Raw genomic sequence first — 13,617 nt, forward strand, 5'->3', positions numbered from 1 at the left:
CTCTTTCACTTGAGTTTTAATTTTACATATCTTCTTTTAATTTTACATATCTTCTTATTCTAAATAAAAAAGGAAGGAACTAACGACATATAAGGGTAGAAAACACATGTAACCGCTTAGACCAGAGTAGTAGATGTCCTTGACACTAAAATCATGAAAGCTCCAAAAGCTGGAGCCAAGGCTTCAGAAGAAGCAATAAAAATGTGGAAATAACACAGATTCTCTGGCTAAGTAATAGATTTATCTGCTTCTCTTTATGAATGGACATGGTTCAGGACTTCAGGTTGATAAGTGTCGTATGATTTTGCAGCCTAATCGTTGCAGCACAAACCCAAGACCCATGGACCTTAGCTAAAGATGTATTGCCACTGCTCTCCTATTTTGCTCCCTTTACAATATGCCATCAGTATTTACAGGTATGTGTCCGTACGAAAAAGTTTTACAGTGTATTTGGTCTACATGCCAAGAATGGTTTTGTTTTTAATGGTCTTTTGTCTTAGACTTTTTCAACAAATGTTTTTTTCTTAACAATTGTTACATTCTCAAGTAAATTAATAATTATTCCTCAAGTACTTCCCTTATCCTAATACACAATATGTTGATGCTTTAGCAAGTTATGAGTAAAGCTCCAGTATAAAAGCTATATACATGCTTCGTAGAAAAATAAAAGTCATACCAAAACATGATGCATAAGTAGCTTCCAACCTAATGAACATGCCAAATGCTTCATCCACTAACTCTACCACAAATCACGACACAAATATTCACTCACCAATCCCAACAACCAACTAATAAACATGAAAAATTCTATTAGAAATGTGGTAGTTTAGATAATTTCCCTAAGATTATATACAATATATATGGGTACTTATTTTTATTTTTGATTTTAAAAAATTATGAGTTAATTTTTTTTGGAATACACAATATAAACTATTTTAAAATAATGATAATTATCAAATCAATGAAATTTATTTTTTTAATTTATGTTTAACTATAATATTATCAAATTTATTTATCATTAATGGTAAGAGATACAACAACCACTTTAAATTTTTAGTTTTAATGTGTGATCTTAGAGACAAAAATCCTATTCACAAGTAATTGTATAGATTTAATAAATAATTAAAATAGAAATAAAATAATGTTTTAATGTTAAACTATACTTTTAAATTCGCTGAATTTTGTAAAAAATATTTCAAAATTTGTAACAATGATTTTCCATAACCTACTTGTAAATAGTTATTCAAGTTGTCTGAAAATCTTATCCAACACAAATACTCTTTGCCTTTATCCATTTACTAAATAAAATATCACTTTTCTTTCAAAAATCATTTATTAAAATATAATATTTTATATCATAAAGTTTATAAAAGCCAATAAAATGAATTTATTCCACTTTTAACAACTTAAAGTTTTAGCTCAAACTAAATCAAACATATTTATTATAGAAAAAACAAACAAATTTTAAAACAAAAGTCGAAAATAAATTTAAAAATATTTCCACATTTTAATTAGAAGCACAGATGAAATCTAATATACACTCCCTCCATTTATTTTGGTTGTTGTTTTAGATTTTTGTTTTTGTCAGCATCGTTTTAGATTTTAAATTTTTATTTTATTTTAAATATCGTTTTATGTTATTAATGCATTTATATGATAATTTTGTCAATTTTACCCCTATTCTTTCTGCTTATTAATTAATACTCCCTCCATTTCTGAATAAGTGTCGTTTTGACACTTTTCACACAGATTAAAAAAGTTATTGAAATATATGTAAGTGGTAATTAATTATACCTCTTTGACCAATAGTATTTTAGATAAATAAAATTATTTATAAAAGCAATGCAGTTTGCAATTAATTTTCAACTGAAAGTTAGTATAATTTGCATTGGAATTGTAAAGTGACACTCTTTGTGTAACAAAAAAATGAATTCAGAATGACACTTATTATGAAACAGAGGGAGTATAACTAAATAAAATTATGTATTAACTAGGGGCAAAAATGTTACAAAAAAACTAGGGGCAAAACATTAAATTTAGAATATTTGCACTCCCTACACACCAAACCATACATATTTGTACTCCATACACTAAATCCCCACAATTTTCTTCCCCCATCACTATCATTCTCCCCGCCCCTCCACCCCCCCTCTATGGTATCTGCATTGTTTTAGGATATTCAGCCAATTAACTCTTAAATTTAATGGTTTTCTTAATTTGTGAGAAAATCTATATTGACAAATAAAATAAAACGGAGGGAATATTATATTAGGTGTTTCTTGCATCATAAGCAATAATTAAAAATTTTAATTTAAAATTATATTTTAAACTAAATTTAATTAATATTTTATATTATATATTTTATTATTTTTATCAATATTTTAATATAATTTGGTTTAACTGTACATGGAATTAAAATGAAGTATTTTATAAAAATTATATTTAAGAATAAATATTTATATATTTGAAATTATAATATTATATATTTTTATCTATTTATTTTGGTTAAATTATATTAAATTAACTTGTATAAAGTTAAAAAATATTTTTGATATAAAAACTGTACAGTTATCGAAAGTAAAACTAAATATTATTTCCCAAATTTGCATATATAAAAAAGAAACTAATGATGTTACAATTGAAAATGTATAATTTTGTTTCAAAAAATATAATTTAAAAATAAAATTCTTGTATTAATAAAAATTATATAATTATAAATTTAATGTGATATTTAAATAAATTTTGTTTAATAATGATATATTAGTTATTACCTTATTTTGAGAAATTTACCGAAAATATATATCAACATTAAAATATAATTGCATATCTCATTTTATCATTAATCATATCATCATTTCTAGTCTAATGTATATTTTCGTAATTTTTAGTGAATCAAAAATAACATGAGTAATCAATTTACAAATAATGTCCGGAGAATGTAAAGCCTAAAAAGTACACAAATTATTGAAAAAACATAATTTTCATTAATAGAACTTTTGCAAACAAAAACTAATTATGCACTTTTATAACGCTGATCAAAAATTAGTTATGTCATTAATTTTACATTTTTGATATTAATTTAACCGCAAGCAACCACACTTAAATTTAACTTACAATCAAAGTTTCATTAATGATGTATAATTTATTAGTTTATTATCATATTTTGAAAAATTTATCGAAAATATTAATCAATATTAAATATAATTATTCAGATCACAATTAACCATGGTTTATTATCATTTTTAATGTGTCTTTTCAATTTTTTTTAGCGAGCTAAAAATGACAAACAAAATGCGAGAAATCACTTTATAAAGCATTCAGAGAATGTAAAGCTTCGAAAGTACATAAATTGCTGCAAAAAACATAATTTTCATTAATAAAACTTTTGCAAAAAAACTAATTTTGAACTTTTAAAAAGCTGATAATTCTACATTTTTGATATTATTTAACCGCAAGCCACCACACTTAAATTTAATTTACAATCGAATTTTCATTAAAAAAAAAGTCAAACAAATCACACATTCTACTGAATCATTTTTGTGAACGAATATATAATTTATAGTACAATACATAAACTGGTAAGACGACGAGCTTTCTAATGGCGTTGGGGCGTGTGGAACTCCCAACCATCATAGCATCCAAGCTCACACCCATCAAAACACAACGTGAGCCACGGTCTCTGCTCGCAGATTGTAGCTGTGACCGTCTCCCTTCGACCAGCAAACCGTGTCTGTCCTAATCCGAGCCAATGGAGACCCGCAAATGACGGTTTACTTAGCCATCTCAGTGCTCCAGTCGTCAAGCTCACACAGTTATGGACATTGAGCTTCCTCAACTGTTTATTTCCTCCCTCTGTTTGTCTTTCCCTTGTAGCCAGCAACTCTATCGAAGAATCTGTCACGTGGAAGCAACTCCTGAGGCTTAGCTCTGTTAAAGCCTTGCAATACCGCGTGATTGTGTGGATGGCTCTGTCTGAGATTCCTGGCATGTGACCAAGATCAAGCGTTGATAATGTTTTGCTGATTGTTCCTCCACTGTTCAACAGATAAGAGATTCCTCTGTCACCGACTCTCTTACAGCCGCGGAAGGATAGTTGCATGATGGGAACATCCGACTTACCGAGTGCAACCAAGCCACTATCGGTTACATCAGCTCCTGCGAGATTCAGAGAGGTCAACTTCCGGAGTGCTGAGACAGTGTTGAGGCAAGAATCAGATATACTTTTGCAGCTGCCTAAGTCGAGCAGCTCAAGATTGGTACACAACCCCAGTTTCTTCACGGCTTCGCTAGTTATGAGAGGGCACGTGGAGAGTCTGACCTCTTGAAGAGAACAAGAAGATCCTGTGACATCATGGAATGCCAAATCAGACAAGAGGAAAGCACCTCGTACTTCAAACCTTTTCAGGTTCCGGCATGAGTGAAGGAGCGATGCAAAACCAGCGTCACTGACTTTTGGAAACCCACCAAGCCTAACTGACTCTAAACCTCTGCAAGCCTCGGAAAGAAGAAATATACCCATGTCGTTAATTCTCTTGAACGAGATCTTGCGGTTGTAACAAGTTCGAACTAGAGAGAGGGTTGTGAGTTGGTGGCAATAACCAAGAGACTGAAGCCCAGTGTAGGTCAAGTCATTGTCCGGAAATGGCTCTTTTTCAGGACGGTCTTCAAGGTCCAGTTTAACAAGTAGAGGAAGAGAAGCTGTGATAGCTATGATAAGCCTGTCAGATATCAGGTCCAGGACAAGAGAGAGGCTTTGCAAAGTAAAAGAAGAGGAAGGAGCCTTAGATAAACAAGATGCAGTGACTTTGAATCTGTTCATGAGAAGAATAGCCTCAGACTCCAGCAAAGGCTGTAACCTTAGAGATTTGAGAGTTTCGGGCAAGGAGAATCTAACACAGTGGAAAGCGGTGGCATCAACAAGGATACCTCGGATATTAAGTTGCAGAGACTGCAAAGCATGACAAGAATAATAAAACCCAATTTCAATTTTTTCACACTTTCTCAGCTTTCTTCTGACCAATGTGCCTTTTTAACAAATTACCTCCAGATACGGACACCCGTTAAGCAATTGAGTGAGGTTAGCTTGAAAAACAACAGGTGGATCCAAATCTGCCATTTCCAGGGTAAGAACCCTGCAATAACAAATTAGTTACTCACTGTCACACTTGGAATAAAAAACTATACTTGTTGTCAAGAAAAGATATCATCATAAGACGTAAAAAAGGCTAGATAATTAGCATGATGTTGGATTCAATTCTATTAGTGAAATGAGGATCAGAAACTGAACCAATGCAGTGGATGCGCTAGATAGATGATATCTCTATCTTTACCGGAGATTGGGGCAGAGGGTGGCGATGGAAGAGAGGACGGTGGAACTAAGAAGTGAACACCTGAGCAAGTGAAGTTCCTGGAGGTGTGGCCCGATGACCCCACGCACAGCAGCGACGCTGAGTCGGAGACAGTTGAGCGTTAGGCTCCTGAGCCCGATGCAGCCACGCAACACGTGGTTCAGAGTCTCCTCCTCCGGCGAGAAACCCTACCAAATACAATCTCGATCAGTTTCCGATAGTAAATTACGGAGTGGAGTGGAGAAATCGTCGAATCGGGGACACTCACAGATAGATCGAGAGCGGTTAGCGAAGGGAGGACGTCGGAGACGACGGCGGAGCGGAGCGCTGTGGAAACGCACGCGACTGAGCAGAGATTCTCGAGATCTAAACGCTTCAGTATCTCCTCCGCTAACACAGATTTCGCCACTTCCTCCATCGTCAATGATTTCTCTCTCTTTCTCTCTCTATGATTCAAATTCAATCCAGTTCTTCACAAGAATCTTCTTTCCCTTTTGACAAGATTAAAGAGACGGAGACGAGAGGATGTTTGGACGCAGAATTTATCATATCCTTACCAACTTGTCCCGGTTTTTAACGACCCGTTTACAACTAGAATGTCGACAAGTAGAACCCGGTTTGTGCTATTTAATACAAACTAGATTTTGAATCCGCACACCCGTGCGGGTATATGTTCTAAATGATTATATGTTAAATATTCATGTTACCGTTTTATAGTTGACTGAGTTTTGAGATTGATTTATCTTGGTCAGCTTGTTCAGTGTCCGTTGTTTAACAATGAGAATGTATTTTTTTTTTTTGATTTTGTACAATTTTTTTTTACTTGGTAAGATCAATATTAATCTGTTAAAATATTTGAGAATTAAGTTTAGATTGTGCACTTTTTTTGAAATTATACGAAAACTTTTATGATTTAAATTACATTTTAAAATTACAATTATAGATTTTTGAAACAGTAATAATAAAAACTAATAAAAATGTACCCAAAAACACAAACAAAAAACAGAATTCTGGTATTTAAACTTAGCAAGTCCACAGTGATATATTAAATTGGGCCAGTTATTTATCATTTTAATTGGGTGCATGATTTTTTTTGTAAAAACACATTTGGACCGTGAACAAAGAAAGACGCAATTGGACCGTGAACAAAAGAAACACTTGTGTCTCTTTGTGGACCTTGAGCAAGTGGTTTAGTAATGGTTTAAATTTTTTATGGTTTATTACTAATAAGGAAGTCGTGTGTTTCGGTTTAATTAAATGACAAAACTTTGTGTTTAATACCAGTGGCAAAATGAAGTAAATATTGAGGAAAACTTAGGGATAAGTACAAAATGTACTTCCCTTTTAATAGATTAGATAGTGCGGATATTTATTTTCATGTTTATATATATATTTGTTTTATTTAATTAGTATATATTTTTGAGATTATTCATATATTTAAATGTTTAAATCACTATTTCAACTACAATAATTTTATAGTGGTCATACTGTTAATTAACTAATTATTTCAAATAATCATACATATATATATATATATATATATATATATATTGCTTTTTATTATGTGTTTGATTTTTCTTATTAAATTTGATTTTGATGATTTAAAATGACATACTTCAGAATTATTTTATATTTAATATATTATAATCCCGATCCGTAATTCAAAGTGCTAGATTTTTTTGAAAAATTTTGTTTTGTTTATTCAGTTTATATAATAAATAATTGTATATATAAAAGTTTAAGAAAATTTAATTTTTATACATGTATTATATAGTTTATTAATGTTAAATCATTCTACCACATATTATATTTTAGAATAAATGTTTTGTATTTATGAAAATAAAATATACTAACTTATCAATTTAAAATAATTTTATCATATTTAGTTCAATATAATAGTTTTAATTGAAATGATAGATTTGTTAGAAATTGCATACTTCAGAATTATTTTGTATTTAATTTATTATGATCCCGGCTCGTAATTCAAAGTGGTATATTTCTTTTAGTAATTTTTTTTGCTTATTCAGTTTTTATAATAGATTATTGTATATATAAAATTTTAAGATAAATTAATTTTTTATACATGTTATATAATTAAACGTAAATGGATATTGCTTTCCAACAAAATCTTTTTAAAACTTTGTAAAATGTAATTTTGAAAAGTAATCATTTTAAGTGGCTATTATCATTACAATATTTTATATAATTTTTTTTGTTTATAAATAAAAACTAAATTAAATTAAAATTTCTAATTTTATTTTATTACGGGTGGGACGGATCGAGTATATGGAGTAGATTATGATACCCGGATTCGGATCCACCGGATCCGTGAAATTGCTATCCGGATCCGGATTCGTGCTTTTCGGATATCCGAACTAAAATCCGAATACATGCGGATACCCGGATCCAAATCTTTTTTAAAACATAGATTAAATTAAAAATTAGCTAATTAATCATTTATTTAGTCTATTTAAAATTATTTAAGAAAAAATATAATTGAAAATTATTGAAATTTAATAAAATTTAAATTTTAGTTATTTTATATATAAAATATATATTGTATACATATATAAATATAATTATATTTTAAATATATAATAGGTCCGGATCCGGATACCCGGATCTAAAATTTCACTATCCGGATCTGTATATGGGTCTGCCGGATCCGTAGAAACACTACCTGTACCCGGGTTCCCGGATATCCATTTTTTGGACCGGCGGAGCGGATACCGGATCGGATCGCGAATCCGGATTTTAATTCCCAGACAATAACTAAATTTTAAATTAATCAATATTCGAAAATAAATTTTGAAAAGATTCTGAAAAGACTCTTCAAAGATTTTGTTAGAATTTTTTTAAATAAATATTTATATATAAAAATGAAGATATTAAATGATATTATAGTAAAATTATGTGTATTTTATAAATCTTCTAAATAATGGTCCAACTTAAAATATCACACATGAAATGAAGTTGTGACTTCTATTTTAATATAATAGATTCACGGTTTATCTTATATATTAAAACAGAAGTCACAACCTTGATTCATCTGTGATATTTTAGAAAATGGACATTCACTAGAAATCAATTATCATTCATTTATTTATAATAATATGGTTTCATAATATTTTATTCCTAATATAACAATAGACTCCTATAAAATCGGATTGGTTAATAAACACATATTTGATTCCTTAGTAAACACATTATAATTTTTTAAAAAAATCTAACAAACCTTTTAAAAAGATTTTAACAAGATCTTTTATTTTCAAAAATTCTGTGTAAATATTTTAATAATTCGTAATTAGTTTAAAAAGTTTATGATACATTAATATATTTTATAAAATGTAGAATAAAAAAATTAACTAAATAAGATAAATTCTACTGAAATATTAAATTTATATATTTTATTTTCAGAAGAATTTATGTTCAAAATATAATATGTGTGATTTTTTTTTAAATTGACCTTCATTAGAAATCAGTTATAATTCATTTATTACTAATAATATAACTTAATAATATCAAGTCTGTTCCTAATACTATGGTATAAAATTATGTTTTAACAGTATACCTTCAAATCTAACAGACTAAAAACATATATCAATAGTATTTGTTTAATATTCAATAGTTTAGTTTGTGTTACAAAAAAATGAAAACAAAATTCAATAGTTTAGTTTACATATTTATAAATAAAATATGAAGTGTTTAAATACTAATGTATATGAATATGAAATCATTGCATTAAAATACAACTATGTTACTAAAATTATAATTATTTATTCTTATTACATGTAATCCGTAACTATTCAATAACATATGGTTTAAATACAAAATAACTCAGATATCTGTTGAATTAAATATATTTTCATATATCTAATATTCAAACACAAATCTAGAGGAATAAATATATAATAAAAACTACAAATAGAAATGATGGTATAAATTTGAGTTTTAGGTGATAAGTATGTAAACTATAACATTTTGAAAATGAAAATGATATATATTCATTTCAAAATATGGTTAATGTTTATAACTTATACCACTAATGATATAAAAATAAAATTTTGACATATATATAAAACAAAACGAAAGTCGAAATCTAGTGAATTGAATTAATACGATAGTAGGGATCTGCGGTTGGATTCATATGGTTTGTCTGGATTATAAATTACAGAAAGTGCGGGTTTTAATTTTTTTTTCTTGTATCTTTATTATTATTATAATATTATTTAAGAAGTCACTCTTCTATGTGTCACATTCACATTAATTCTTACGATGGCTATTTACAGAAGTACTCTTAATGAATTTAAAATAGTAAATTTAAATACTATTATGGATTTTTAATTTAATTTCCTTTTCAAAGTTTTCCAAATAACATATATTAAAAGGTAACATCTATAAAGTTTTTAAAAGAATATAAAACGAAAATATAAGTATAAATAATATGATTTCATTAAAAAGGTAAGTTCACAAAATAGTAATGTTCCATTTAAAACATATTTTAAAAATAACTTAAAAATTCTTTTGAAGTAACAAATACATTATTTGTATACTTTCTTAGATGAAAAATATATTTGTATTTTCTTAGATGAAAAAATATAAATGTGATCATAAAAAAGTTCACACAGATAATCTTGATATTAGAAAAAGAAACATTATTTATTTTAATAAAATTAAAAAAAAAGATTTTTTTTTTAATTTATAGAAACTTTTTTATATATCTATCTATTTTCTTAAATTAATGCATAAAATAATTATTAAAATAGTTTATTTTCTTAATATATAGTTTTCTTTTTAATTTAATGTCTAAACTTGTGGAACTTAATATAACCATAATAAAAAATACCCACGCAAATCTGAATTCTCATTTGTAAAATTATTTAAAATATATTTCAGTTTACCATTCAATAAATTTAAGGCATAAATTTATTTAGAATTTATAAAAATATTTTGATTATTATAAATATTTATATGTGTTCACGAGATTTTAAAAATTTATTAGTTCCTTATGTATGTAATACCTTCCTATTGAGCATCGCTTTATTTTTCTAATATATATATATTTTTAATCAACATATAATTTGATAAATATTAAGTACACTTATTATGGTATATTTATTTTGTATGCACGGGATAATCACCTAGTTATAGATTGTTTGATGATATTTTTAAACATGTACAGTGAAACCTCTACAAATTAATAATGTTGGAAATACATCAAAATTAAATTTTTTATTAATTTAAAGAGATTATTAATTTATCGATATAGTAATTGAATCAAAAACTCAATTTGAGACTATAAAATTATATTATTTTATAAAAACTTTTAGTATATATTAATTTATAGATTATTAATTTAAAGAGGTTATAATACTGTAGGTTATTTGGATATTTCTAACCTTTCGCGAACCTACCCGGATACAGAAGGATCCAAATCGTCTTCGTCCATAAATTTATAATATCCGAATGAAGCTTAACTTAAAAAAAAATCAATATAAAAAAATTGATTCGTACTTGAATGTATACTTGAATGTCCATATCTGACTGATTACGTAAACATATAATTTTTTTAATTGATTTGAATTTTTGTCACGAATGAAAATTTTCATTCAAATCTATGAAATTATTATTGTTAACACGTAAAATAAATGATGTGAATTATTATCGTAAATACAATTAATGAAGTAATTAGAAAGATAAAAAATATAATAAAATATTTTAAGATATGTAAGCTTTATTTAACATTTTGTAATAAATGCGGTCAAACTAATCTATTTATATAAAAGAGAGTTTACTCTCTCCTGGTGAAGCCACGTATGCAGACAGCCTGGAAATTCCTGTGATATCGTGCCGCCACGCGTACCGTGTATTGATTCGCTTCGTTTCATTTAAAAGTCGTCGTTAGTGGGCCTGTTTATAGAGTTTATGTTTTCGTGGTCCGTTTGGCCTGTTTCGGAAATTGTTCAAGCCCTAAATTCATTCACCATGTTCTCTCTTCTCTTCCATCGGCGCCGAGAGACTCTCCACCTTCACTATCGATCTAAACGGAGGGTGTTATCGTGTCTGTTGTTTATGGCAATCAATTCTAACACCCATTATGAAGCCTTCAATGCGACGATCTAGAGTGTGAGGCGGTCTTAGCTCTGTATAAATATGTAAGTTATCCTCACATTCAACTCACAATCCCTTCTTCTTTCTTTCTCTGATATTAGATTCGTGTTGATATGGCAATTCCTAAAATTTTCTTTTCCGATCTGAAGACCGGCAAGAGCTTTGGCGCCTAAACTAAACGTACCGTTGTCATCAAAGGTTGTATCCGTGTTCTTCTTCGCCTCTTCTTCGTCAAGCGATCTTCCATCTTCTTCATCCCAAGCGATGCCAGTTACGGATTAATATCCCTACAACCCTCATTTAATTTTTAATCCTCGATCTACATTCAGTGAGAATTTTTTTTCCTCTAAAAGACGGTGGAGGTTCTACTACAAAAAAGGTGAGCGCTCCTGATTTGATAATCATCCTCTCATTCCTTTTTAAGCCAACCAGTAAACTAAATCACTAGGTTTTGGTTCTCTCAGATTTTCATCTTTCATGAACCTTAAAAGAGATCTCAAAATGTCGGCAGCCAGCCATGGCTATCACTAAAGTCCATAGAATTATGATCCTGCTAAATGTAGGTTACCTATAATCTTTTATCTTTCATTTCTTTATTTGCTCCGTAACTTAATTTTTAGGTTTTTTCAAAGTTTAAGCTCCAAGACAATGGATTTGAACGGTTTTAACTTATCAATGCCTTTTATGATTTGTCTGGTTTTTTTTTCTGTATTTTTCATGCAGAAAGCTAAGATCCAAATTTGGCTATTTAGACAGAAAGATCTGGGCACTGAAGAAATATTAATGTAAGTCATTTTATCTTTTCTTGCATTACGTTTAGCTACCAATTTCTGCTATGTTATTCATAGCTTAGCTTAATTGGTAGAGAAAGTGTGAATACTTAAAACATTGTGACTATTTCTCTAATTTAGTCATTATACAAATACAGATCTGAGCGAGAGTATGAGATTGGGTAATTGATGTCTCTTGGGTTTTGCAAGTGTTCAAGAATTCCGGGTGTTTTCTTGGTACTTATGGTCTCTTATGTTGATCTAGAGTACAAAAAATACACAGGTAATGACTTCTCTATTATCTGCTTAATGGCTTTATCTTCATCACTTACTTATTGCCATTAGCGTTTAAAAGGATTCTGTGTTATGTTTGTTGCTTTTATATGGCTTGAGCTAAAAAACGCTAGCATTTTTAGTGGATATAGATCGATCATCAATTACTTGGAGATGCAATCCATTATCTCAACGACCGTTTGCAGAGGATGAATGATCTTCACAACGAACTTCGGTCAACTCCACCTGGATCTTTGCCTCCAGCTCCAACAAGTTTCCATCCATTAACACTTACACCTCATACTCTTTCTTTCCGTGTGAAGGAAGAGCCATGTCCCTCATATCGAGCCTTAAAGGACAACAATCAAGAGTAAACAAAGCTTCATGGGTAGTTTTTCGTTTCATAGAGTAGTTTTCGTTTCATGTGTTTTTGTTATCTACATGTTGAGGTTAGACTAAGGGAAGGAAGACCAGTCAACATTTGCGTGATTTGTTTGGCTTGGATGTTGTTCACGTTGAGGTTACATTCTCTTCATCTTTTTAATTGTGCTTCTCACCCTTTTTTATTTTGTGATTAATGGGCTTTTGTGGTTTGATTGCCCAGCTTTCGCTATAATGTTAATTCAATAGTTAAAAACAATGTGAGATCAGGTAATCCAAAATGTGTCAACACTTAACAGAACTAAGTAGACAAAATGCGACAAGTAAAGTACTTGCCTTTGGAGATTGATAACCGAGCATAGATGCTGCACCACTGAACCCGACCCGAGACGTCATACTCAAAAGGAACCGATCAGAAGAGGAATCTTGGTTAGTAGTTGTTTAAGTCAGTTTCTTGAAGATATCCATGACGAAGAGCATTGAGATGAGATTGTAAGTACCTACTATATCCAACGGGAGGCCATGGATTGCTCTTGGTGTCTTCAAGTGCTTAAGCTATCTCCTTTCTGATACCAAATGTTAGTTTGGTCTTTGTCTTGCGAGTTCATAAATGTGCAAAGAGAAGTGCGATGAAGGAGAAGAGAGTGACCAAGTGTGGCTAATGTGAAAGAGTTGGAATTTATTTGAAATTAAAAATTTATAACTTTTTGGGACACACATATTGCCTTCTGTTA

The 13,617-nt window shown here is 29.5% G+C and overlaps 1 protein-coding gene and 1 long non-coding RNA gene across 2 annotated transcripts; one reads left to right on the forward strand and one right to left on the reverse strand.

Annotated features, from left to right (window-relative positions):
* Positions 1 to 3,415: 3,415 nt before the first annotated feature.
* Positions 3,416 to 5,862, reverse strand: LOC108813789 (F-box protein At-B). Its single transcript, XM_018586446.2, has 4 exons — positions 5,617 to 5,862; positions 5,331 to 5,536; positions 5,042 to 5,132; positions 3,416 to 4,948 (listed from the first exon to the last, which is right to left on the reverse strand). Exons 1-4 carry the CDS (start codon positions 5,764 to 5,766, stop codon positions 3,596 to 3,598), a joined length of 1,800 nt encoding a protein of 599 aa, XP_018441948.1. The 5' UTR covers positions 5,767 to 5,862; the 3' UTR covers positions 3,416 to 3,595.
* Positions 5,863 to 11,328: 5,466 nt separating this feature from the next.
* On the forward strand, positions 11,329 to 13,470 carry LOC130499606 (uncharacterized). Its single transcript, XR_008938510.1, has 6 exons — positions 11,329 to 11,503; positions 11,609 to 11,838; positions 11,924 to 12,018; positions 12,183 to 12,244; positions 12,388 to 12,512; positions 12,646 to 13,470. It is a non-coding gene; the product is annotated as an uncharacterized LOC130499606 (long non-coding RNA).
* The last annotated feature ends 147 nt before the right edge of the window (positions 13,471 to 13,617 follow it).

Source organism: Raphanus sativus, chromosome 1 (assembly GCF_000801105.2).
Source record: "Raphanus sativus cultivar WK10039 chromosome 1, ASM80110v3, whole genome shotgun sequence".
Taxonomy (NCBI): domain Eukaryota; kingdom Viridiplantae; phylum Streptophyta; class Magnoliopsida; order Brassicales; family Brassicaceae; genus Raphanus; species Raphanus sativus.

What these genes read in the sequence shown, in the direction of transcription:
- LOC108813789 (XM_018586446.2), bottom strand. Translation starts at nt 5,766, where the DNA reads ATGGAGGAAGTGGCGAAATCTGTGTTAGCGGAGGAGATACTGAAGCGT. An exon ending in TAACCGCTCTCGATCTATCT is followed by an intron (nt 5,537 to 5,616) that starts GTGAGTGTCCCC and finishes TGTATTTGGTAG; the next exon opens with GGTTTCTCGCCGGAGGAGGA. An exon ending in ACGGGTGTCCGTATCTGGAG is followed by an intron (nt 4,949 to 5,041) that starts GTAATTTGTTAA and finishes CATGCTTTGCAG; the next exon opens with TCTCTGCAACTTAATATCCG.